This window comes from Carya illinoinensis, chromosome 8 (genome assembly GCF_018687715.1).
Source record: "Carya illinoinensis cultivar Pawnee chromosome 8, C.illinoinensisPawnee_v1, whole genome shotgun sequence".
Taxonomy (NCBI): Eukaryota; Viridiplantae; Streptophyta; class Magnoliopsida; order Fagales; family Juglandaceae; genus Carya; species Carya illinoinensis.
This window is the reverse complement of record NC_056759.1, coordinates 3,456,506-3,481,936: the sequence shown is the minus strand read 5'-3', so window position 1 is coordinate 3,481,936 and position 25,431 is coordinate 3,456,506. Positions and strand designations below refer to the sequence as shown.

At 37.8% G+C, this 25,431-nt stretch overlaps 3 protein-coding genes across 4 annotated transcripts; 2 read left to right on the top strand and 1 right to left on the bottom strand.

Moving 5' to 3' along the window:
* The first annotated feature begins 2,028 nt into the window (after positions 1-2,028).
* LOC122274742 (18S rRNA (guanine-N(7))-methyltransferase RID2) lies at positions 2,029-5,795 on the top strand. The gene is made up of 9 exons (XM_043083760.1): positions 2,029-2,261; positions 2,517-2,592; positions 3,064-3,147; positions 3,261-3,316; positions 3,555-3,611; positions 3,711-3,760; positions 3,942-4,094; positions 5,081-5,216; positions 5,350-5,795. The coding sequence occupies exons 1-9, from the start codon at positions 2,163-2,165 to the stop codon at positions 5,512-5,514; spliced, it is 876 nt and encodes a 291-aa protein (XP_042939694.1). The 5' UTR covers positions 2,029-2,162; the 3' UTR covers positions 5,515-5,795.
* A 478-nt stretch (positions 5,796-6,273) lies between these two features.
* LOC122274740 (pumilio homolog 6, chloroplastic-like) lies at positions 6,274-15,047 on the bottom strand. The gene is made up of 10 exons (XM_043083757.1): positions 14,747-15,047; positions 13,203-13,895; positions 11,551-12,938; positions 11,319-11,460; positions 11,054-11,161; positions 10,175-10,387; positions 9,968-10,078; positions 9,110-9,304; positions 8,278-8,449; positions 6,274-6,700 (listed from the first exon to the last, which is right to left on the bottom strand). Exons 2-10 carry the CDS (start codon positions 13,830-13,832, stop codon positions 6,678-6,680), a joined length of 2,982 nt encoding a protein of 993 aa, XP_042939691.1. The 5' UTR covers positions 13,833-13,895; positions 14,747-15,047; the 3' UTR covers positions 6,274-6,677.
* A 1,036-nt stretch (positions 15,048-16,083) lies between these two features.
* On the top strand, positions 16,084-25,109 carry LOC122274741 (mitochondrial outer membrane import complex protein METAXIN-like). 2 transcript variants are annotated; one of them, XM_043083758.1, is made up of 6 exons: positions 16,084-16,371; positions 17,065-17,393; positions 17,613-17,689; positions 17,815-17,875; positions 18,170-18,335; positions 24,601-25,109. In XM_043083758.1, exons 1-6 carry the CDS (start codon positions 16,206-16,208, stop codon positions 24,780-24,782), a joined length of 981 nt encoding a protein of 326 aa, XP_042939692.1. In that variant the 5' UTR covers positions 16,084-16,205; the 3' UTR covers positions 24,783-25,109. The 2 variants fall into 2 exon arrangements, with proteins under 2 accessions (XP_042939692.1, XP_042939693.1); XM_043083759.1 differs by having other exon boundaries at positions 18,170-18,357; positions 24,601-24,789.
* Positions 25,110-25,431: the final 322 nt, after the last annotated feature.

The following is a 25,431-nucleotide window of genomic DNA, read 5'->3' as shown; positions in this document are numbered from 1 at the left end:
TAATTTGCTTATTGGTCTTGGACCCAATACCTTTTTGGATGCATCATGGGAGGTTTTTGTGCATATGAACATATGAAATGAAAAATGGTGGTTTTACCCCAATATGGCCTTTACAAATCGTACAGAAAATAACAAATTGTTTATTCACTGTTTGCTCAATAGTCTTCACTTATATCCGTTGGTCTTTGGAATATCAACCAAGTACTTCATGTTTGAGCTACCCAGTGGTCTCCGTTTATGTTCTTAAGATAAGTTTGAAGATTTATTTGATTAAAAGAACTTATCTACTTGTATTAAGACATCTCAAAGTTGTGTAACTCATGAGGTTAGAAAATGCAAGTCTCAACCATAAATCCTAAGATGCCTACAGCCCACATAGGTATTCTATTCAAACGTGTCTAGACACAAAAAATAGAGAATAAATCTATACGCTTAACCATGTTTCTATGAAATTATGGGTTAGATCTATAATGTTTTGATGAGAATGTTAATTGCTTTTTCATTCTATTTTGTTTTTTGCAAGATCACTTTCAGGCCAATCACTTTGAAGTTGCTATGTGGTGTGGAAATTAAATCAACACCAAATATAGCAACTTATACAGCACAAGTTTGAGGGTTCTTGGAGTTTGCAGTTTTTACAGCGGAACATTTGTTTAGGCTCCTTACATCTGTATCAGATTTGAGGATGTTTTGTGCCAGGATGGTCTAGGCAAATCAGTTCAAACACTGTATTTTGTAGTGGATTTTTTTTTTAATTTTTTTTAGGTTAATTAGTTGTTTTATAGCTGATATGTATGTGGTAATTATAATTGGTTGATATTTTTATCATCATAGACAATGATATAAAAAATATAACCTTTTATATAACAAAAACTTATTGCATTTCAACAATAGTTCTTGAAAAAATTGCAATAAATATTGGATTTTTTATAAACATTTTTTCAACATAAAAAAATTAATAACAGTGATTTCAGTTATTAAAAAAAAAAAAATCCGGTTTTGATCCGAAACCCGGATTTCCGGTTTGTAAAAACCCGGATTAATTCGGGTTTCAGATCGGGTCATAACCCGGATCTAATTGGGCTGGAACCCGGTCCGGATATTGAACCCGGGTTTCGGGCTGGGTATACCCGGATACCCGGTCCGAAACCCGGTTGAACACCCCTAATAAAAACTAGCACATAGTTAATCTTGAGTTAAAGAAGAAATCTCTTTATTTAATCACAAAAATCTTTAACTAAACCTCATTAGTTTCTTTTAAGGTTTTAATTAAAACTTAGCTACAAAAGCCATTTTAGTTATTTTATGTTGACGTACTTCTTATACGTTACCCATAAGTTTGGCTAAATATTAAAATAATGTTTTTAATATTTTATTTATTTTCTTATTTAACATATCCAACTGTCATAATTTTGAAATCCCAAAAATAATATTTAGTATTTTATCTTAACATATTTTTATGTAACAAACAATTTTTTTTTTCTAAGAGTTCCTTTTTTATGTAAAAGGAGTTTTATCTAATGGTTATTTTTACTTAACCATGTTTTGATCTAACCGTCATCAAGAATTTAAATGTCTTCTTTTACTTCTTCTTTCTTTCTTTTTACTTTTTTATTTTTTATTTTTTTAAATTTTATCTAATTGTGATTGTGCGTCTAAGGGTAATATATATCTAACTTAAATCATGGTACAATTTAGAATATAATAAATAAAAATTTTATGTATAATCACTTTTATATATTTTTTATGTATTTTATTAATGTGATTAACTGTTTTATATTTTTTTAATATAAAATAAAAATTCAATAAATTAAATTAATAAAATATATAAAAATAATGACAATATTTGTTTTCATTCCAAATGAACCTAATTAGCTGCCTTTTTTAATAAATGAATGAGATAAAACAAAACAAAAAAAATCGATTTCGGATTTGATCCGGTTCGGCCAAGCCCGACCCCTCCTGGAGCCAAGTACGGCACCTCACATGTCAAAAACTGGACGTTCACTTAGCCCGACCCGACATGACCTCATTGGAGCCTGGTAGGGTTTTAGTCCGCAAGGGTTTCTTTAGCGTTCCAGTTTAATCCTAACCTGCAAGTGCAAGCTCTTCTGCTCACTATTTAGGGTTTAATCTTCGGCTTACAACTTCTCTCGGTGGTCATGTCGTCGAGGCCTGAGGTTCAAGCGCCCCCTGAGATATTCTATGACGATGTTGAGGCTCGGAAGTACACCTCCTCTTCTCGCATAATGGAAATTCAGGTACCACATTCCCCATCCCACTCTGTGTTTGATTCCCTAGAAAAAATTGTGATGAAGAGTGGAAATTCTTGTTTTCCTGGCACCGAAATCACTTGAGATAATTTCTGGGACTTAGGGATATTTTTTTTTTCTCTTTATTCTATGCTTTTCTTTGTAATCAAATGGAGGGTGCGAGTGTTTTTTTGCATTGGAAAGTTGGGAGATTTTTTTTTTTTGAATATCTATAATGACGTTGTTGCTGGTGATGATAAAAAGGCTAAGTTGTCAGAGAGAGCATTGGAGCTTCTTGCTTTGCCTGATGATGGACTGCCCAGATTGCTCCTTGACATTGGTAAACTCTCTCTTTCTCTATCTCTGTCCGTACAAGTATGTGTTTTAAATACAAGTGGTTTTCAGGGTTAATGATAGACTGCTTAAATTGGGAAAAAATGGGTACTGAAAGTCGTGTTCATTTGTTTTGGTGGTACTTCGAAAAGAATGCGAATCAAGTGATTAGACTGTTTCATTAGGTTCAGGCATTTGAATGTTTGGATATTTCGTTTTCCTCACCTATCAAATAGTGAAGAATAATGGCTCTTGTCTTAGTCTGTTTCACCTAAATATAAATATTGAAAAGAAAAGGCCTTCTTGGATTATATGTTAGGAGTTTGGAAGTTGAGCTTTCAAATTATAAAATTATGATATTGTTTGATTTCATGAAAGTTGCAGATGGCTTTTGAGCCTTACCATATTGTATTTAAAATTCAAGAAGAGACTAATTAAACATGAGGAAGCTAGCTTTGACTTTTGTTGTTTTCTGTAGGTTGCGGATCAGGACTTAGTGGGGAGACTCTCTCTGAGAATGGACACCAATGGTTTGGTTTAGATATTTCACAGTCGATGCTTGGTATGCAAAATTTGATTTTGATCTAAATTGGAAACACTCTCTCTCTCTCTCTCTCTCTCTGTTCTTCATTCCATTTTCTTTTCTATTTATTTTAATTTTTTTCTTGAATTTAGATGTTGCATTGGAGCGGGAGGTAGAGGGTGACCTTCTACTTGGTGACATGGGACAGGTATTCACCGAAGTTTGAGATTTCCATTCTTATCAGTTAATGCTGGGGTAGCGACATGGTTCAATTAGCACATTTGTTGATTCAGTTAACTTTAGATTTTTTTTTCCCAATACCTGAATTTTAAAAAGTGATTTTATGTAATAAGGAAAATGTAGGAAACTTTTGGCCTGAACTTCATGAGCAATTGGTTTAACTCAACTGAAATTTATCATGGTATGTGTTTTCAATGGTTTTGCAGGGCCTGGGACTTCGTCCTGGGGTAATTGATGGGGCCATCAGTATCTCTGCTGTTCAGGTTTCCCTTCTGTTTTGGTTGTGAAAAGAAAAAATGTAATTTATAAATCCACCTGAAGTATTTTGCTCATTGTTTCCGTGTTTTGAGTTGGCAATGCAGTGGTTATGCAATGCTGACAGGACCTCTCACGATCCACGACTAAGATTGAAGTATGTTCCCATTCTTATATAGCACTGTTGTGGTAAAATGGTGTGCTGTAATTACAACGAAATATGCATGTATTTATCTTTTGGTTTTTCTTTTCTTGCTCTACCTCAGAGATGAGCATGATTCATGCTGTTATGCTTCTTTTACTGCAGTATTGATATGTTCGGCTCAATCTTTTGTTAGGGCTTTCTTTGGATCATTATACAGATGCTTAGCCAGGGGGGCCAGAGCAGTGTTTCAATTATATCCTGAAAATCTAGCCCAGCGTGAATTGATTTTGAGTTTTGCAATGCGTGCTGGATTTGCTGGTGGTATGGTTGTGGATTTTCCACACAGGTATGCAAATGATCTGTTTGGTTGATCTTATAATAAACTAGTCTTCTTGTACGTGAAAATGGTTGCTGTTCATGATAAAAGCATTTGGAGCAGACACAAGTTCAAGGTTTTATTTTTTAATTCCCTTGTTATGCTCATCTATTCTTGTCATAAAGTTATCCATTATGCTAAGTTGCATGCAAACAGACTCATGACACAAAGTATCTACTCTCACTCTCTGCTTTAGATTTAGGTATTCCTCATTTTTTTTGAAGTAATAAGTAATGTGTATGCAAACATCTCAGCAGTCTTGCTGTGGAAGTTTCTATCAAGTTTACCAGTGTAATCTTGTTTTCTCCTAGAAATCCTAATGAACTGGATAATTTATTTTATGTTTCGCTGGACACCTTTCTTGTTAAAACATGACCTGCCCTGGCCGAGAAAAGAAATGAAGAGAATATCATGAAGCTCAATGAGGTTTCTGTATACATGCGCGTGCGCACACACACGTATATAGCCTAAAGAAATTATAATCAACAAGTTTGTTCTGTTCCATTTTATCGAACCAACTCCAAGTGTATGGTATATCAAAAGATAGCAAATTAACTTATTGGTTATGTCACGTGACAGGTGTTTGCCACATTTTTAAACTTTGGTATGTGTTCTCCATGTATTATTGTCGACTGCAAAGATTATAGCATTTTACAAACTCATATTCTCACATAATACCCTGTGCGTAGCTTTTCACGAACCCCTTTTTTTCTTAACCAGTAACATATTGTTTCCTAATAGAGGTGGGTGTAAAATTGAATGACTAGCTGAAATTTGCTTTAGTGGATTTTCTGAGAATATATTATACTATGACTAGCATTCATTTGGGGTATGAATGTTCAGGTGCTAAATTTTACTTGAAATTTTGAAATAAAACATCTCATGTTCAGCCTAATTGCATTTTCCTCCTGGAATCTTCTATGGTTCCCTGACTTGAGCATGGATCTTTATAACAGTACTAAGAGAAGAAAAGAATACCTTGTCCTCACTTGCGGTCCACCATCTATAAGCACATCTGTTCCGAAGGGAAAAGGTGAAGATGGGGAGAGTTGCTCTGAGGATGAGAGCAGTGATGATGAAGCAGAACAGACAGTGAGTTTTTGTCTGAATTTCTCTCACCCTCCCTCCCTGTAGATACCCCAACGTGACTAATTTTTTCATTTTATTTTTGTTTGTGCTGATAATTTTTTAATACACATGCAATCTATTTATTTTTGTCATGTAGGTCTGTATCTCAGACAGACACAGACCCAGGAAAAAACAAAAATTAACCAGGAAAGGGAAAGGGAGAGAATGGATACTGAGGAAGAAAGAACAAAAGAGGAGAAGAGGAGATGAGGTACCTCTGGATACAAAATACACAGCCCGAAAACGAAAGCCTCGCTTCTGATCAGTTACACCAGGCCCATATTGTGTGTTAAAAGGGTGTTCACTTTAGTGCTTTCGTAGTCGTGTTTAGATATTGTGTTTACCGTGGCATTTGTTCTCATCAGGGGCATCTAGGGGTCCATTGCAAGGAATCCTTTAGTTGCCTTATATATACTAGCATGAAATGTGATGTTAAACATGACAGTTATAATCTGTCCCTGCTATATGAGGATCCGGAGAAAATGGTTTTGACATTTTTGTTCATCCAAGGGAAAATGAAATGTTTTCTGTGGTTTGTTAAAATCCTTTTTGAGTATTTGATTCCTCAGCATGTTTATACTTAGAAAATAAAAATGTATTTGCCTCCATCATGCATGTGTTATTATTTTGTAGAATCCAAACAATTCAGTATAGACAAGATTTCGAAGTTTATTTGGAACAATGCTGAGGTGAGTACAGGGTTGAGGGAAGAAGCTGAGCAATTAGCCATTTGAATAAGCCACTATTGCTAAAACATCCGTAAGAAATAACAATGAACAAAGATCTAACAAATCCGACCCTCAGCAAAAGTTAAAATAAACTGAGATTCAGAAATGATAATGACGACTTTGCAGCAGGATTAACACAAGACTTGATCTCCTCTATTTAGCTAGATGCAGTTGCTCAAACATAATTCTCATCTAATGTGAGAAGAAAACCAAATACGCTTCATACCCAAAAGATGACCTTAATTGCATTCCACCCAGGATTTAAGAGGCAGCAACCATGAAAGACTACAAGATTACACCTGGGTTGCCACTTTTCTATAGCTGCAAATGTAAAGTTCAAGACCACACAAACAAGTTTCTTTTGAAAACCACACACTACATGGAAAAACCGGTAAATATTTTTTACAGCCCAGGAAGGATTTCCTTCCAAATAATTACCCTTGCATTGTAATCTAAACCAATCACCCTACAGTAAAGATATAAAACACACCTTTTAACATGTACATATATTCAGTCACTTTACAACATCGACCTGTTTCAGTAATAATTAAACCGGTTGAAGCTTCCTTAGGTGGAAGCCTACCGAATTGCATAAATGAGACCATTGGAAGGCCCTTTCCTTTCTTTCCACTGAAGCGAGAAATACATGCCATAGCAGCACAGGCAAGAGCCCTGGCTGATTCCCCCAGTTTTGGCATCAGGATTCAGATATAGGATTTTCTGCATGAGGAAAGGAACAAAAACAATTTGAGATGAAGCTCCTTTGAGATAGAAATCTAGCGCTTGGAGGACTTATGTTTTCTTAATAAGTAATCAAAGATTTCATTAAAAAATTCATGAGGCATAACCCAAGTATACAAGAAGAATACAGAAGAACCTGCAAACATGACCTATGAAAGTTATAGTACCCTCATAAGCTAAGAAGGCCTTGCAGATTTGATTTGTGTCTAGAAATGGCAATTACGCCAGCCATGGGGCTCAAGATTGAATAAGAAGGATAAATAAGAAAAAGAAAATAAAGATGTCAATTTTGAAACTTTATTCCATCCAAAACCTGCATAACCAGAGTCATACATACAAGCAATCTTCAAGTAAACTTCTGAACATAATTTCTAGGCCCAAAGTTAATCAACTACTATACTTAAATTAGTGGGGTTCGAGACACCGCAACCACATTAAAGCACAGTGTCTTGGTAAAACTGCCCACAAAATCAGCCAAATCCTAAAGACTCAATTCAAATTACCATCTTACCTTAAGATCAATTAAAAGGAAATCAACAAAAAACTAAAAATGTATGAAAGTCGTATTTTTCTCTCTTTCCAATAAGTCTCTTCAGGTCAGGACCATTTCTCTTTTGCATTCCTTGTATTTGTTTTTGCTCATTGAACTTAATTGCATCAACAAAGTTCATCATATGAACAACCCACCCCCCCACCCCCACTCACCCGCCACGCGGCATATCTGCTGTACACCTATATCGTGCTTCAGTTATCTCACTACTCCTTTATTGATCATCAATAAAACTCATCTTACAAATCTTTTTTATAAGCGCTACTAGCCTTGCTAATTAAAGAAAATATATTAGATAAACTTCTTGCTGAGTGCTTTTAGGCACTTCTTGGCCATCGAATCACTCAATCAATATGGATACAAGTTCTTCCACACTCCCAACACAATTTTGCTACTTAAATAAGTCTTTGTATTAATTCATTGGGAAGTGCCACATCTATTCAAAGAAGCATAATTCCCCATGACAAGGACACGAGAAAAGACTAAAGAGAATCCTTCCTGATTTCCTTTTTTTAATGCGTGAATCCTTCCTGGTTTCCTATCAAGTTTCCAATCCTTTTGGTTCTTATAAAGTGTGTCTTGTATCTTCATAAAACTACACATTTATTCAGAGCAAAACAGCTTCCGCACTGCACTCAAAACCCCTATTTCACTCATATTAAATTTCATTGCAGTGCATAAACATACTAATCTACCACCGCATCTATAATCTCTGTAGCCTTTTCTGATAGTTATTCCTGTGCCTCAAATGTTTCAGAAATTTTTCATATCCAAAGTTGAAAGCAGTTAGCAAAAGAATATCATGTTCAAGAAAATGGCACTAAAGAATTATGAGGGGGAGCAGAGTTGACAGGGTGTAAATGACAACTAAGAAAATACAACTGAAAGGTGGACAAGTTTTTTGACTAGTGGGTTAACAAAAACATAAGGGATGGATTATTAAAACACTCTCCCACCACGACAAAAGAAGTGCATTCTTGTTTATTTTATCCCTATGTGTACATACCTTCTCCGAATTGCTGTTCAAATCGAGCAACAATGTGTTTCCCATAAGTGTATTTCTTCAAAGCCTGAGCATGAACTCTTACATGACTAAGCAATATGGCCCGCTGGTTATCAGAACATATTTCAAGAATCTTCTGAACCACGTAATTTGCAAATTGGTCCTTCATCATTGTCTACAAAAAATCAAATATAAGCAAGCAGGAGAGAGAGAGAGAGAGAGAGAGAGAGAGAGAGAGAGAGAGAGAGAGAGAGAGAGAAGAAAACAAATTGTCCTACTGCAAAGCAATTCAAACTCAAATTTGACTTGATAATTCATGTAAACCACATCACATCCAGAGCCGTTCGACAACTCTCCTAATAACACCTTGGAAAGCCTTATTGCTGATTATGCAACAAAACTTCCAAGGTAATGAGAAGGAGAGGCAGAACTATCGTCATGCACAGGCCCAGTATTTATAAATGAACATGTATATAAACCTCAATAGACGTACAGTAAACTAAATACTGACCTAAAACATGATTGGTCCTAGAGGACTCTCATTTTAAGCCAAAGAACACAACTACAAATGATTAAAAAAGCACAAAGTTTTTTTTATAAGTAAGAAATTTTATTAATGAGAATAAAAGATCAGGCAAAGCCCGAGTATACAGGATGTATACAAGAGTTGAAAAAAAAAGCTCAAACATAAAATTTTTAAGCTAAAGGATACAACAAATTATCACTTCCATGACTAAATTCATTTCAATTTATATCGTATTTTCCAGATAGTAAAACACACCCATATATTAACGTATATAAGCCCAATAAAAATACAAAATCTAGCTTGACTTACCAATAAATTATCAGTTCCTTCATCATGCCCAAAGATTTCTCCAATTAACAGTTCTCGTTCAGTGGGGCCACCATACTCCAAACATTTTTCAATGACATTTGAAGCAAATTTATGCTGGCTCAGTTGAAGAATATGCCCTGAGAGCTTGGTCATAATTTGACTTCTTTCATGAGGCTTTCCCCTCTCCAATACATGCTGAAAATATATATATATTTTTTTGATAAGTAAATACATGCTGAAAAAAATTAACAAAAGCATTGCATTACCATCCAACGATTGACACGAATACACCAGAAGAAATGGAGGAAAAGAACTTTGGGTACACAGTTCAAAATGTAAAATACATTCCATAAAGACAAATAACACAAACAAATATAAAATCACATACATCAGCAAAAAAGCATCTAAAAGCTACCACATCTAAAATCACATTGATTCTTTGAAAGTGACAAGGACCAAACACCAATGGGTTCTTTTCCCTTTTACTTCTTTTTTGGCTAATGTTTAATGACCACATGATTTTCCTTACTATTTCTATGCAAAGAGCTTCCCGGCTGAAAGGAATATATCAATAAATGGAGTAAGTCATTTTTTAAAGACCAAGAACTCGTAATCTTTAAAACTCCCAAAAACCATGAATGACATTCTTTGACTATATAGAAAAATACCACCCCTTTGTGTCACTCTATGAAAGATTAACACCAACTAATTACATCAGCACAAAATTGCCCCCAAGAACTAGATTAATCCCCAGCAAGTATATAAAGCCATAAAAGGCAGCTTACAAGTGTCAAGGAGGGATATAAAAAGGCAGAGAAGAAACTTACAAGTGTCACGGCACTAACAAAATAAGCTAACCTGGGTTACATAATTTCCATACTGGTCCTGAGCAAGAGTACAAATAGACTCCAAGATCTCATCCACAATAAACTGACATTGCAGGTCATCAGTACAATGCTCTAGAACTCTCTACAACAAATCATCATGAAACAGCTTCTTAGTGTCATGCAGAGAGCCAAAGGAAAGGACCGAGGAAGTGCTTCCACCATTCAAGTTTAACATTACCTGTATGACACGGCAACCATAAGGATGCATAGAAAGTGCCGCAACTTGGCCCCCAAAAGCAGATATGATAAACCCGATTTTCTCTGTTGGAATGCTCTCAATGCACTTTTGTATCACGTGATTCCCATTTTGGTCACGAACACATCTTATAACGTGTCCATCCAGCTCTCGAACAAGCTGTGCTTTCTGTTCAAGCTCAATAACTTCAAGTGCCTAGAGCGGTATAGAATCAAATTAGTTTCTTTTTTTTTTTAATAAATAATGTAATCTTATTCAAAGCATAAAAGGACACGACCAAAGTACACAGGAAAGGTACAAAACTATGCAGCCAACTAGTGATGAGAAGAAATATGGGAAAAATCCTAGGAATCTAGAAGGCTAGAAAACTGGGAGCAGTTTTGTGCCGCCATCCAAATATAAGGGTGTTAAATATTAAGGCTTTTAACTCTGTCACCATCCTCTCAAGGTCTTCAAATGTGTGGGCATTACATACATGCCAAAAATACCAAATTAATCACAAAGAAACCGTCCTCCAAACTTCCATATTTCTACGACTCTGGAAGGACTCCACCACCTGTTGGGGCATGGCCTACACAATCCCAAGGGTGCTGAATATCAAAACCCATAAATCCTGAGGCACCTCACTATGAAGCGTGAGATAGCCAATGCTTTCCCAACTTTGCTTACACACACAACACCACCACTCAATGAAGTAAGAGCTGACTCTGCTTACCGAAGATTATTTTTACAGCAATAAAGGGTATTAAAGTGTATGGAAACAGCACATGAATAAGCACGGATTTACTTATCAAAAAAGAATAAGCACGGATCCATAATGATGCTGCAGGGTAACATAAGTGAATATACGCACAGACATACCTTTTGAATTACACGACAGCCGTACATCTGCAGACTTAAAGGTAATACCTTGCCTGTAAGTTGATTTGCAAGTTCCTTCCTCTGATCAGGGCTTCCATACTCAAAAAACTGAAGCACACAAAAGAACAAGTAAACTGGAAATAAAAACATTAAGGGAATAGGCGTACTAGAAATAATTTTACAGAAATTTTTTTGCATATCAGAAACTTTATTTTTTAGTTATTTATTTTATTTTTATTTTTATAGGAGCATATCAGAAACTTACCTTCTGAATAACATAGTTACCAAAAACATCAGTCATTAGTTTGGAAGCATGTGGGAGAACTTCTTTAAATACAGACGCCTTATCTTCAACACTACAATTTTCCAACTTCTGCTGAATAAATCGACTCCCATGTTGATCAGCACTGGAGTAAGAAATCCATGATGACTTACATTACAGTGCAAAGAAATGAAGTATCACATATGAAAAGAAAATTGAACAAAGTGAAACTTGCCTGAATTCAACAATATGTCCTACGATATCAGACAGCTCAAATCTGCGACCTTTGCCTGATTTCAACTCTTCAAGAAAATTATATATTTTAGGGTCATCAAAACTCTCGAAGCCTCTTGGACCTTGCCATGCGGGATATATGCCAGCATTTCTACTGGAACCTGGAGTAAATCTCATTTCATTTCTGCCCCCAGGAACACCAATTCCACCAACTGGCGATCCGGGTAAAACTGGACTAGCAAGGGGCGAGTTCGGGTACTGCATCAGAAAACCCATGTTTGGTTGGCTTCCATAATAATTAGAACTCATCATCCCCCCTCTTCTTGGGTTTAAATTACTCAGGCCTCCATTTATCTGATGGAATTTGTGATCATCTAAATAACTAGCAATGTTGGATCCCTTCTGCAAATCAAGAGCCCTAACACGGCTCCCAAGATCAACACTACCTCTAGATACCAACGGATCAAACTGCCCAGAAATACCACTATATGCCTCACCATAAGGCTGTTGATGGTATTGCATATACATAGGATCACCAAAAGAAGGTTGTAGTGGAAAACCAAACTGTCCATAGAACTTACTTAAATTTTGCATGTCAGCTCCATGTGCCATGTTTCCCCCAGCTGAAACCCCAGAAGTTTGAGCAGTATAGCTTGGACCAGCAGTTCCATCAACAACAAGAGGAACAGCGCCATGAGGAGGGTACCCAGCAACATATGGAGGAACAACTGAGGGACTCAAAGGATATCCACCTACATATTGAGGGGAATATAAGCCTGGGGCCTGCAAATTAGTGTAGAAAGGATTTGCTGAAGTCATGTAGGCTGCTGCAGTTGCATACAGTGGAGGAGTGAACCCAGATGACCGTAGTACTGGTTGTACCTCTGCCGTAAACTTGCTGGGATTTTGGAGAAACTGATTCATACCAATGTATGTGCAGTTTTGACCTTGAGATATCGCCTGAGACTTACCCTTCGGAAATTGAGATAAATTGCTTTGTTGTTCATGTACCTGGTGTTGCGACAAACTATTCTGGCTGCTATATTGCCATTGTTGTTGATTCTTTCGACTTTCTGGAATTGGAAGGTTAGATATATTAAGATCCTTTATTTCAGATTCAATACTAGTGATGTCAAAATCATTTACATCGCCAATTCCTGAATGATCAGGAGATGCTGAACTTGGAACAGTGCCATCCAAATGATCAGAACTTGATGGTGCCCTTCTATCGTCGGCAACAAGAGTAGATGTGACGCCTTTTGATGTATTGATAATAGAATCATTAAGGGAACTGGAATCAACATTGCGCTCAACAGCTTCCTCTACCACTCCATGGTTTAACAAATTAGGCTGACTATATACAGGAGATGGAGTACGGGGAAAATCTTCCTGCAATTTTGAGGCAATGATTACACATTAAAAATGATGCAATCTTGATGGGACAAGACTTAAAGCAGATTCTCATAACTTCCAAACAACTCAGAGACTTGCACCCACGAGAAGAAAAATCAACGTTTTCAGTGCGGTAGATGTGTAATTCATCGAAGAGTGCGTGTGCGTGTGTGCGTGTGTGTCTGTGTGGGGGGAGGGGGAGACAGCCGGTTAGAATTGGTCCAATTTCCGGGAATGATATATTAAATACCAAAGATTTACCTGTATTAAATCCACTACATTTCTGTGTCGACTTGCCAATGAACCCAACTCCTGCACAGACCAAAACTCACTTGTCTCATCTACCCAATCATCAGAAGGCTTTTGGGGTGACTGATCATCTTCACACTCTTCATATTGGGTAGAAAGGGTTCCGTGAGACATATGCAGAGAACCATTGCCACTATCATCAACAGAAGTCAATGGCCAGTTGTTGCCAAAACCGATGTGGCGCATGGTGCCGTGATTCTCTGATGAGATGAGTGGAGGGGGAAGCCTAGGGTTTAGGTTAGCCAAATAAGCTAGATCAGCACGCAGTTCTTCTTTAGAGTCATTAGAGTCATGGTTCTGAATAGCACTGTTTAGACTTGCCAAGCTTGCATTCGAGTTAAAAGTCTGCTGGGAAAAAAGGTTATTAATGGACAAAAATGAACCTTCCATGCTTGGCGGAGCACTTCCACTTCGATTCGGGACCACATCCCTACCCCTGCCATGAAACCTATGGCCCTTCAGAAGCAACCCCAACTCCTCTGCTGCCATGCTAGCAGATGACGCCGCAAAGGTTGCAGCCTCCTGATGGGAGGGCCATTTCCCGCTAGTTTCTGAAATTCTGATCGGACTTTCCGTTGCCATACTACAGGAAGATTGATATGCTCCTTTCTTTCCTACTAGTATCAGGAACTCTCACATGGTCTCCTGAAAAGCCCACCATTGATTGCAAAACAAATGAGGAGAACAAATCAAGCATAATTACGTGAGAAAACACATATATTATATGCTTCAATTACATCGCAAATAGGTGCAATGCGTTCAAAGGAACAATATGTGGATTTATAGCTTAAAAAACTACAACAAAGCATACTTCGGCAGACCTCAATTGAGAAATAATAATATAGTTGCATCCAATAAACTCATCTAATATCAGGAGGGCGTTTATTGAAAAAGGTCGGGACCAATAAAACAACATGTTCTCCATCCCAATATCCGCAGAACTTTCTTATGTGCACACTGCTAAATTCATAAGTTATAACTCTCTACTGGTGAATATATGAACTTCAGCCTTCTGGTTGGTTGCTAGAAGAATCCAAGAAAAATTCGTGCAAAACAAACACTTAACTCGGTCTAGGCAATACGACTTCCTCATTATTCCGGTAATCCCAAACAACGAATAACATAAAATTCAAAACTTCCTCTATTTATCTCAGCTTCCTCAAAAACCCAAACAGAGGGTAAGAGAAAAGACTTAATTAAATCCATAGACACCCAGAGTCTCACACAGACGCACACGCAGACACACACTCATAATCGAGAGCAGCCCCCCTCAAAACAAGCATTCCAACCTAAACGTAAATTTCAACAGACCAATTCAAGCATATGCAAACACTGGGGGAAACCCACTAAGATTCAAGCGAGCATATACACAAAAAATGGCAAAAACCCTCCAAGATATAGTTGCAGAACAGACAGAGAAGAAAGGTTGCAACTTTGAAACCCCAACTACACTATTTGACAAAACAGATATGAGCAAATGGTGAAGATTCTCTAACCAAGAAACCGATGGGGCAAGATTCACTGTTTCGCACTGTAAACCCTAGATTCTTTCTATAGAGAGAGAGACAGAGACAGACAGAGATAAGGGTTGCTCTGAAAATATATATTTGGCCCAACAGGGGTATATTTGGGAAGAAGGTTGAAGCTTGCTAAAAGGAGAAAGAGAAGAAGGGCTAATTCCAGATATGAGTTTGCTATGTCCCAGTTATGTTTGGGTTTTGCGACTTTTGGCTGTTGGGGAGTTGTTGTTGATCTTTTACGGGCATCAGGCAGGAGAGGGACAAAACAAAATCTAGGAAAGTGGCAAAAGGTATACGCATGAATCTAGCATTGAGATGCATAATGAGACGGTATCAATGACACGTGTGAAAAGCACCATTTTTTCATTTTTGTTCATATCATGTTAAAAGCATATAAATGAATTAGCTGTTCATGCATCTATCCAACATCAATGCCAATAAGTCAAAAGGTCGTTTGAGCTAAGGTAACATCAGGTCCAGTCTTTAACGTTCCAACTCTCTCTTCCTTTGTCAAAAATAAAATAACATTGATGTCAAGAAGCTTGGTTGTTGGTCCCAAGAAAATAAATGTGTTTTGTTTTAATTTTGGGAAATAGAAAACATGGTTATATGATTTTCTGACCTCTCAATATTTTTTCAGCTTTTTTCAATAAATATTTAGACATTCTGACCTCTAATTTCGTTTAAGTTTGATTAGCTCACCAATTTTCTTTCAGATGTGATATTCCTTCAAAATTAGGTTAGAATCAACTATTTTAATCTTGAAGATTGATAAAAATCACTTTTTTATTCGAATGTAATTATTTTTAATTATTTTGACTTAAATGGCACATTTTAAATAAGTTAAAAAGAAAAATTCTTTAGTCACAAAAAATATCATAAAAATAAATTTACAAATCCACGTACTCGATGTAATATGTTAGATTATAAAAATATTTTATTGTAAAATAGATCTAATGTATCATATGAAATTATGTCAGTTTGTGAGTTTATTTTTATGAAATTTTTTTATGAATATAGTAAGCAACCCTTCTTATTTAAAAATAATAATTACTTACAAAAATTACATAATATATAAATCATCAACTATTATGATTAAAAATGATTAAGTTCGAGATAAAAAAATAATACATTATATAATAATAATAATAATAATAATAACAACGTGTCCATCTCTAAATTTATGGATTGTGTTAGGAGGAATCCATTCCAAAGCAGCCCAAGATGATAAACGAGGCCCACAAAGACAGACAGAGGCCCAGATTCAAATTGGCCGAGCAAAACTCAAAAGCCTTCCTTCCCTGACCCAAACCCATGCTGCTTTGACCCACCCCCAATGCCAAAACCCTTGCAAAACCTCCTGGACAGTTGCAACTCCCCTTCCTTCCGACAGTTGCAGGTTCTTGGTTTGATTTTCGGAATAAATTGAATAATTATGGAGGAGGGAGTGAATAGCGAGAGAGACGAATACACTCTGGTTGCAAGGAAGCCCGGTTTTGGTCTCCCCACCGCATGCCCTTCATGCCTACCTGTTTACATCTACCTCAAATTTGCTCAGCTCCCCTTCCTTTTGGATTTCAACTGTACCTACCCCGACTCTGGTAAAATCCCCCCCCTAAAAAAAAATAAATAAATCTCTTTCTCTCGCTGCACGTATGCATATGTTTCTCTCTTTCCTTCTCTGGAAATTGGAGTTAAATGAGAGTTTTTGCCACTTCGTTTCAGCCCCACGGAGATTAAGTATCATTAATTTCCCCTTTCCTGTAGAACTCCATTATTTTGTAATAAATTAAATCACAGTGTGTATTTCTGGGTTCCGTAGTTGCTTTCTGGCTGGCTTATAATGGTTTTTTAAAAATTTTGAAATTAAAAGGTTGGGGTGGGTATTGGTTTTTTTTTTTTTTTGGGGGGGGGGGGGTGCTTTATGTTGATTTGAAAGTTTACTTGTTAAAAAGATGTTGATTTGTAATTAAAATAGCACTGTTCTTCTGCAAGTTGTATTGATTTGGTCCATGTTTGAGCTGGAAATGCAATTCATGATTGCTATCCTTTTGCCCGCTAATTGGTCGATTATATATTCATTTGGTTGATATTGCATGACTTCTCGGTCTGTCTTTATGGAATCTTGGATATACTTGAAATTTACTGTTCATGCATATAAACGTTTTGTGCATGTATTTTTCCAGGCATATGTGAACTGTTACAATCTATGTGGGTCAAACTTTTTTCCTCGTGTTCATATTTAATTAAATAAGCATACTCATCACAACACTGTTCGTTGTTTTCTTTGTTAGATCAAATTCCTTACATTGAGTCTGGTGATTATGTGGCCTATAATAATGAGAATGGTGGGGTGATTGAAAGTTTAAAAAAGGATGGTATTGTTGATTTGGACTCCGAGTTCTGCTCATTACCAGAATGGATATCAACAAAAGCAATGGTTAGTTCTTGGCTTGAAGATGCACTTATGTATGAACTTTGGGTGGATGGGACTTCTGCTGAGAAGATCTATTATAATGATCTTCCATGGCTGATAGGAAAGGTTCTGTTCTTGAAGCAAGTCCACTCTGTTAAGCAGTGCCTTGGAATAACTAAGGACAATGACGAGCAAAAGGAAGAAGAGGTCCCATATTCTCATACTTCTTCCTTGTGTCAGATTCGATATGTTCTCTTTCTCACTCACACACGCACAAATGTTTTGGAAATTATATCTGCACTTGTTGTAAAGGTCCCAAACTAAATGTTGGTGGTTTTTTTTTTTTTTTTTTTTTTCTGCTTTCTCTTAGCTTATTTCATCAATAATATTTTTCTTTGTTTGAAATTATGTCCTGCTGGAGGGCAGATTTACAAGAGAGCAAATATTGTGTATGGAGCTCTGTCAACTAGGTTAGGCGAGCAGAACTTTTTTTTTGAGAACAGGTGGCTCTTGTTGATAACCAGTCTCTGATATTCATTTCGTTTAACAAGTGTAGAGCTTTTGAGATTGTTTCTTCTTTATCAAGTGCAATTAACTATAATATGCTGCTGTTATTCCTTTCATGCAGGCCATCTAGCGTGGATGCAATTTTTCTTGCGCATGCACTTTTGACTCTTAAAGCATTACCCGTGAGTCATCTTACAGATTGTAATGTTGTTGTGACACTTCTAGGATCTGAACTTAGCATGAATGAAGGTCTTTTAACTCTCATAAACTTCCCAAGATAAGCATTTATCAAAGTTTAATGTGAAACACTAGATTGGATCTTTTTTGGCAACAACTGAAGTATGCTGATAGGAATTGGTTAAAAATTATGAACAATCTCTCTCCACCAGTCTTATTTATTAAGAAAAATATTTTCCAGTCTTCTTGTCAAGGGAAAAAAAAAATTAAGCTTGTTTCCTGCAATTATGTGCTATCAGGAAACATCAGTGCTGCGGACCAAACTCTTAGAGCATGGTAATCTTGTAAAGTATGCTGAAAAGCTCGAGTTAGAGTTGATAGAGGCTGGTTCTTCATCTTCTTCAGTCCCGTCCTTTCAGACAGACCCACCAACATCATCTTCAAGAAGGGGTCCTCCAAACTGGAGTAAGATGCTTTTCACTTCTAGGTTTGTTTTTTTCATTTAAAATGTTTTAATTGATTTTTCTTTGATTGGCTGATTACCTTTAAAATATCCTGACTTCTCTAAATTTGTAGTATATTATGTTGATATTGGTTCGCAGATGACTCAAATAAAATAATGGTTGGGGTTTACTGTTATAAATAATGTTCAACTTTCACCTTTTATTTTACTTCTTTTTCTTTTTGGCACATTTTTTGTTTATTTAGTGCAATGGATTCAATCCTGCCAGTTCGTTCACTCTCACAGAAGACTCTTCCGTATGATCATTTCACCAGTACATTTTGTGTTATGAGTGGAGACAAAAATAGTGAACAGTGAAACTTGCACCGTTTATTTCCTTAGCATATTAGGCGCCACTTGTAGACACGCACAGTGTCTGCAGCAAGTGACGCCTCAAACCTTTCCGTAAAATGCTACACCGAAAAAACATTATAGGCTGCTCTCTCCTATAAATAGGAGAGAGCTCAATTGTGTGTGTGCGGACTGAGTGTAGCAGAGAAGTGCAGACAGAGTGTGGAAGAGAAAGAAGAGAGAAAGAGAGTGGGTGAGCAGAGAGTTTTTCTGTAAAAATTATTTTCATAGTGAAATTATAGCAGCTGTGGACGTAGGCAATTGCCGAACCACGTTAAATTTCGTCCCTCCTTTATTTAGAATCGTCTCTATGTCAGAAAAGCTCCCAACAACTGGTATCAGAGACAGGTTCGTGCTGTCCGAAAATTCAAGTTGTTCAAAATCAATTTTTGACAACTCCACGGTATTCCTCGCGTCGAGACGAATCCGTTGCCGCAAACGGAATCAAAAACGGAGGTTGGACGAGCCTGCACGCGCCCCTAGAAGATCGGCGCGTGCATCTGCTGCAACCCACGCTCCCCCATGCGCGCCGGAGGTTGAAGACGCGTGAAGGACACGCGCCCTCAAGCACTCCAGAGGTTGAAGACGCGTGAAGGACACGCGCCCACGCGCCCTATAGAGGTTCGGCGCGTGTTGCACACGCGCCTCACTCTCTCCCACGCGCACACAGTGCTAGCGCGTGTAATACACGCTCCCGCGCGCCGCCCACGCGCACTATGCAGCGCATGTATCTCACGCACCAGCAGATCAGAACCGTCCGTGTTGCAGATCATTTTGGGCTAGATCACGCCAGTTGGAGTTCCATCGCGACGATCAAATAGTGCTGACAAACTATTTGGATCATTCCGGACCCGTTTCCAGCAAATTCGAGTGTTTTGGACGCAACGGTGATCTTTGTTTGTTTGAATTTGAACTCATTTGTAAAGTTATGGTTGGAGAAGAAGCTAAAGGTGTTGGTATCGAGAAATTTGACGGTACAGACTTTGCCTACTGGAGAATGCAGATAGAGGATTATCTCTATGGAAAGAAACTACATCTTCCACTCCTAGGAAGAAAGCTAGATGACATGGGCAATGAAGATTGAAGTTTCCTTGATAGACAAGTGTTGGGAGTCATTCGACTAACACTTTCAAGATCAGTTGCACACAATGTGGGAAAGGAGAAGACCACGGCGGATTTGATGAAAGCTCTATCGGACATGTACGAGCAGCCATCAGCCAATAACAAAGTGCATTTGATGTACAAGCTATTCTACTTGAGAATGGCAGAAGGAACTCCAGTTATTCAGCATCTGAATGAGTTCAACACCATCATCAATCAATTAGCTTCAGTGGGGATTGAATTTGATGATGAAGTACGTGCACTGATTGCTCTAGCTCAATTGCCAAAAAGCTGGGAGGCCATGAGAACAGCTGTTAGCAATTCTTATGGCAAAACAAAGATGAAGTATCAAGATATCCGAGACCATATTCTTAGCGAGGAAGTTCGCAGAAGAGATACAGGAGAAGCATCAACTTCCAGTTCTGCCTTAAACCTCGAGACGAGAGGTAGAGGAGCTAGTAGAAGTTCAAATCGGGGCAGATCGAAGTCCCGAAGAGGCAGAAGTAAATCTAGATCCGGAAAACAAGTACAGTGCTGGAATTGTGGCAAGATTGACCACTTCAAAAATAATTGCAAGGAAGCAAAGAAGAAGAATGAGCATGACTCTGTTAATGCCACAACAGAAGAGTTCCGAGATGCCTTACTCCTTTCAATCGAAAACCAAATTGAATCTTGGGTGTTAGATTCAGGAGCCTCGTTCCACACTACAGCACACCGAGAAATCATGCAGAATTATGTCACTGGTGATTTCGGGAATGTGTACTTAGCAGATGGTGAAGCGTTGGAAATCGAAGGTATGAGAGATGTACCAATCAATCTGCCCAATGGAAGTGCATGATTGCTATAGAAGGTGCGACATGTTCCCAAGCTCATGAGGAACCTGATTTCTGTAGGACAACTTGATGCTGATGGGCATTCAGTACTATTTACCGGTGGCATGTGGAAGATAACAAAAGGAGCTATGGTAGTAGCTCGAGGCACAAAAACAGGTACTTTATACATGACTTCAAGCATTAGAGATACTATTGCAATTGCGGATGCAAATGCCAACCTATGGCATCAAAGGCTTGGTCACATGAGTGAGAAAGGAATGAAAGTACTATTATCCAAGGGGAAGTTACCAAAGTTGGAATCAACTGATTTCGACATGTGTGAAGGTTGCATTTTTGGGAAACAGAAAAAGGTTAGTTTCCTGAAAAATGGTAGAACTCCAAAATCTACAAAGTTGGAGTTGGTGCACACAGATTTGTGGGGGCCATCCCCAGTCGCTTCTCTTGGAGGATCGCGGTACTATGTTTCCTTTATTGATGACCCAAGCAGGAAAGTATGGGTTTATTTTTTGAAAAATAAATCTGACACATTTGATACTTTCAAGAAGTGGAGAGCCATGGTTGAAAATGAAACAGGCTTGAAGTTAAAATGTATGAGGTCAGACAATGGAGGAGAGTACATCGACGGAGGGTTCAAAGAATTCTGTGCTGCAAATGGGATTAGATTTCAGAAGACTATTCCCGGGACACCGCAGCAGAATGGCGTAGCTGAACGCATGAACAGAACTCTCAACGAACGTGCCAGAAGCATGAGGCTGAATTCAGGATTGCCTGAATGTTTTTGGGCTGATGCAATTAACACTGCAGCCTATTTGATTAATAGGGGACCTTCAGTTCCCTTAAAGTTCGATCTGCCAGAGGAAGTCTGGAGCAGAAAGAAGGTAAATCTTTCCCATCTGAAAGTTTTTGGCTGTTTATCATATGTTCACATAGATTCTACTAATCGTAACAAGTTAGAAGCCAAATCAAGAAAATATTTTTTCATCGGTTATGGTGATGAAGAATTTGGCTATTGATTTTGGGATGATAAAAATCGCAAAATCATCAGAAGTAGAAATGTGATATTTAATGAGCAGATTCTGTACAAAGCTAAGTCACAAGCTGAATCTGAGGAACAGTCAAAGAAACTTGAGGTTGTTGATTTTGATGTTACTCGAGTCAACACTGATCAGAACGAGGATCAAGAAAATTATGATACACAGATCGAACAACGTACACCACTCACTGTTATTCGAAGATCTTCAAGAACAATTAGGCCACCACAGCGGTTCTCACCATCTCTATACTACATCTTGCTAACAGATAGTGGTGAACCAGAAAGTTATGATGAAACTATACGAATTGAAGATTCGATCAAGTGGGAGAAAGCCATGCAAAATGAGATGGAGTCACTGATGTCAAATCAGACATGGGAGCTAACTAAACTTCCAAAAGGCAAGAAGGCTTTGCACAATAAATGGGTGTACAGAATTAAGGAAGAGTACAATGGTAGCAAGCACTACAAAGCCAGAATGGTCGTGAAGGGGTTTCAACAAAAAGAAGGTGTCGACTACACAGACATTTTCTCCCCAGTTGTAAAATTGACCACGATCAGGCTAGTGTTGGCAATTGTGGCTGCAGAGAATCTACATCTTGAGCAGTTAGATGTGAAGACTGCATTCCTTCATGGTGATTTGGAGGAAGACATCTATATGCACCAGCCACAAGGATTCTCGGTGAAGGGAAAAGAGAATCTAGTTTGCAAACTGAAGAAGAGCTTGTATGGCCTAAAACAAGCTCCACGACAATGGTACTGAAAGTTTGACAACTTCATGTGCAGTAATGGATTTACAAGACTGCAGGCTGACCATTGTTGCTATATGAAGAATTTTGACAAGTCTTATATTATCCTACTGTTGTATGTGGATGATATACTCGTTGCAGGGTCAAGCATCGAGGAAATCAATGAACTGAAGAAGCAGTTGTCAAAGCGGTTTGAGATGAAGGATTTGGGTGCTACAAAACAAATCCTTGGTATGAGAATTATTAAAGACAGGTCTAATGATACTCTCAAGCTCTCCTAGGAGGAGTATGTAAAGAAGGTGCTCAGAGGGTTTAACATGGACAAGGCGAAACCAGTGAGCACACCCTTAGCTAGTCACTTTCGACTAATTAAGGATCAATCGCCAAAGACGGAGGAAGAGCAAGAATGCATGGACAGAATACCCTATGCATCTGCTATTGGTAGTCTTATGTACGCCATGGTCTGTACAAGGCCAGATATTGCACAAGCAGTGGGAGCTGTGAGCAGGTACATGAGTAATCCAGGAAAGCAGCATTGGGAAGCAGTCAAGTGGATTTTAAGATATCTACAAGGCTCTTCAGATACGTCACTATGCTTTACAAAAGCAGGTTTAAAACTACAGGGATATGTAGATGCTGATTTAGCAGGTGACGTTGACAGCAGAAAAAGTACTACTGGATTTGTGTATACGCTGGGTGGTACAGCTGTATCGTGGGCTTCTAAGTTACAGAAGATTGTTGTTCTCTCAACTACAGAAGTGGAATACGTTGCTATAACTGAAGCAGGGAAGGAAATGGTTTGGTTGTAGTCATTCTTGGAAGAATTGGGAAAGAAGAATGAAAAAGGCATTCTGCACAGTGATAGTCAGAGTGCTATTTTTCTTGCAAAGAATCCAGCCTTTCATTCCAAAACAAAACACATATAGTTGCGATACCATTTTATCCGATCTCTTCTCGATAGTGGACAGCTGATACTTGAGAAGATTCGAGGAACAGAGAACCCAGCAGACATGTTCACAAAAGTAGTTACTGCTGACAAACTGAAGCTGTGTATAGCTTCAGTTGGACTTCGTACTTAAAGGCATGACTTGAAGTTGCTGTGATAGTTGCTATGAAGATATGTAGACTCATTTGTCTCCAAGTGGGAGATTGTTATGAGTGGAGACAAAAACAGTGAACAGTGAAACTTGCACCGTTTATTTCCTTAGCATATTAGGCGCCACTTGCAGACACGCACAGTGTCTGCAGCAAGTGACGCCTCAAACCTTTTCGTAAAATGCTGCACCGAAAAAACATTATAGGCTGCTCTCTCCTATAAATAGGAGAGAGCTCAATTGTGTGTGTGCGGACTGAGTGCAGCAGAGAAGTGCAGACAGAGTGTGGGAGAGAAAGAAGAGAGAAAGAGAGTGGGTGAGTAGAGAGTTTTTCTGTAAAAATTATTTTCATAGTGAAATTACAGCAGCTGTGGACGTAGGCAATTGCCAAACCACGTTAAATTTCGTCCCTCCTTTATTTAGAATCGTCTCTGTGTCAGAAAAGCTCCCAACATTTTGTACACTATTATAAACATAGTGTACATATATATCATCCTGAGCAAATATAAGAGTAGAATTTGGATGGGTTCTACTACAATTGTATTTGGAATTAAAAGCTCATTTTTTCAGGTTTTGTCTCCCCAAAACTTCAGTTTACAATTTCATCACTCATGTTCAACCTAATTGTGTGAATGGATGAAGCTGTTTCTAAATATATGACTAGATATATGTCTACCTGGTTGTGGTGGTCCCCATACCTGCAGGGATACTTCAACATCTCTGTTCCACCAGTCAATTATGGAAAATATTCTTCTTCTTTTTGTTATATCAATGGGCACGGTAGTTGCTTTTGGAGTATGATTGTCCATCCAGCTGCATGAGCTATTGTTATACTATTAGTCCCCCAAAAGTTTTGGTTTTATGTGAGCGATTAATTTCGTTAAAGTAGTATTTCTGCCTTGCATAAATTCTATTGATAAGTTCCATCGCTGATGTGCACACATAATTTTATATGCCACTTGCACGTATTGTCTTGTGAAGTTTTTGTCTCCGGTGAAGGGTATCTTAGCTGATAATATCTTTTTACAAACGGTTTGGAACCGTCTTAACATATGATGTTCTAATTTTAGGTTCAAAGCCCAGGAGCAAACCCAAAAGGCAAAAGACTGAGGAGGACAAGACTTTCAGAAGAAGGGCCAAATATTTTTTGGCAACACAGCTCGTTGCAGTTCTACTTTTCTTCTCTTTCATAAGTAGATCTGATGAGGAAATGGAGATTGATGAAGATGAAGGGTATGTTTATGATGACTGAAAAGCATTCCCGTGTAGACCTAGTTCCATTCTCAATACTTCGTATTTTCCCCTTGATCCCCATCCAACGCTAGCAACCGGATAAGGATGAGTTTTCCTTATTTTTCTTCTGTTAAAAATTTTTATGGAAAATTTTTAAATAAATAGCCATACATTTCTACGGATATGACGTCCATTAGATTGAGCTGTATCTTGTGCGATTTCTTCATGTTGCTGGGTTCACATTTGATTTTTGTAGCACACATTTTGTATTCTAATTTGTCAAAATTTTTGTATCTTTCCCGGAAAAAGCAATGAACCTGGATGCTTTTCTTTTTGGTTTTGTTAATTTTTTTGAAGGGAATGAATGAACCTTGGTAAAAGGATGCTTTGGAGACTTGGGACATATTTCTCCAAGAGAGACTAGAATAAGAGGCTCGAATAAAGTGAATTTTGTACAATAATTGCCGTGGATTGCCTCAAATTCTCTCCAGATTCTAAGCAATAAACAAATAACGTTCATCTGTTCATACAAGAAAGAAATGCTGATACAGGATTGAATACACGGTCTACAAACCCACATTACGGCATTGGTCGTTTTCCAGTTTAACTTGGCACCCTTGAAGTCATGTTTAAAATGAATGTATCATGTTGCACTCCTTTTGTTTGTT

What these genes read in the sequence shown, in the direction of transcription:
- LOC122274742 (XM_043083760.1), top strand. Translation starts at nt 2,163, where the DNA reads ATGTCGTCGAGGCCTGAGGTTCAAGCGCCCCCTGAGATATTCTATGAC. An exon ending in CTCGCATAATGGAAATTCAG is followed by an intron (nt 2,262 to 2,516) that starts GTACCACATTCC and finishes GATGATAAAAAG; the next exon opens with GCTAAGTTGTCAGAGAGAGC. An exon ending in GTTGTGGATTTTCCACACAG is followed by an intron (nt 4,095 to 5,080) that starts GTATGCAAATGA and finishes TCTTTATAACAG; the next exon opens with TACTAAGAGAAGAAAAGAAT.
- LOC122274740 (XM_043083757.1), bottom strand. Translation starts at nt 13,832, where the DNA reads ATGGCAACGGAAAGTCCGATCAGAATTTCAGAAACTAGCGGGAAATGG. An exon ending in ATGGTTGCCGTGTCATACAG is followed by an intron (nt 10,079 to 10,174) that starts GTAATGTTAAAC and finishes GATTTGTTGTAG; the next exon opens with AGAGTTCTAGAGCATTGTAC. An exon ending in AAGGAACTGATAATTTATTG is followed by an intron (nt 8,450 to 9,109) that starts GTAAGTCAAGCT and finishes GATTTTTTGTAG; the next exon opens with ACAATGATGAAGGACCAATT.
- LOC122274741 (XM_043083758.1), top strand. Translation starts at nt 16,206, where the DNA reads ATGGAGGAGGGAGTGAATAGCGAGAGAGACGAATACACTCTGGTTGCA. An exon ending in CTGTACCTACCCCGACTCTG is followed by an intron (nt 16,372 to 17,064) that starts GTAAAATCCCCC and finishes TTTCTTTGTTAG; the next exon opens with ATCAAATTCCTTACATTGAG. An exon ending in AAGGGGTCCTCCAAACTGGA is followed by an intron (nt 18,336 to 24,600) that starts GTAAGATGCTTT and finishes TTCTAATTTTAG; the next exon opens with GTTCAAAGCCCAGGAGCAAA.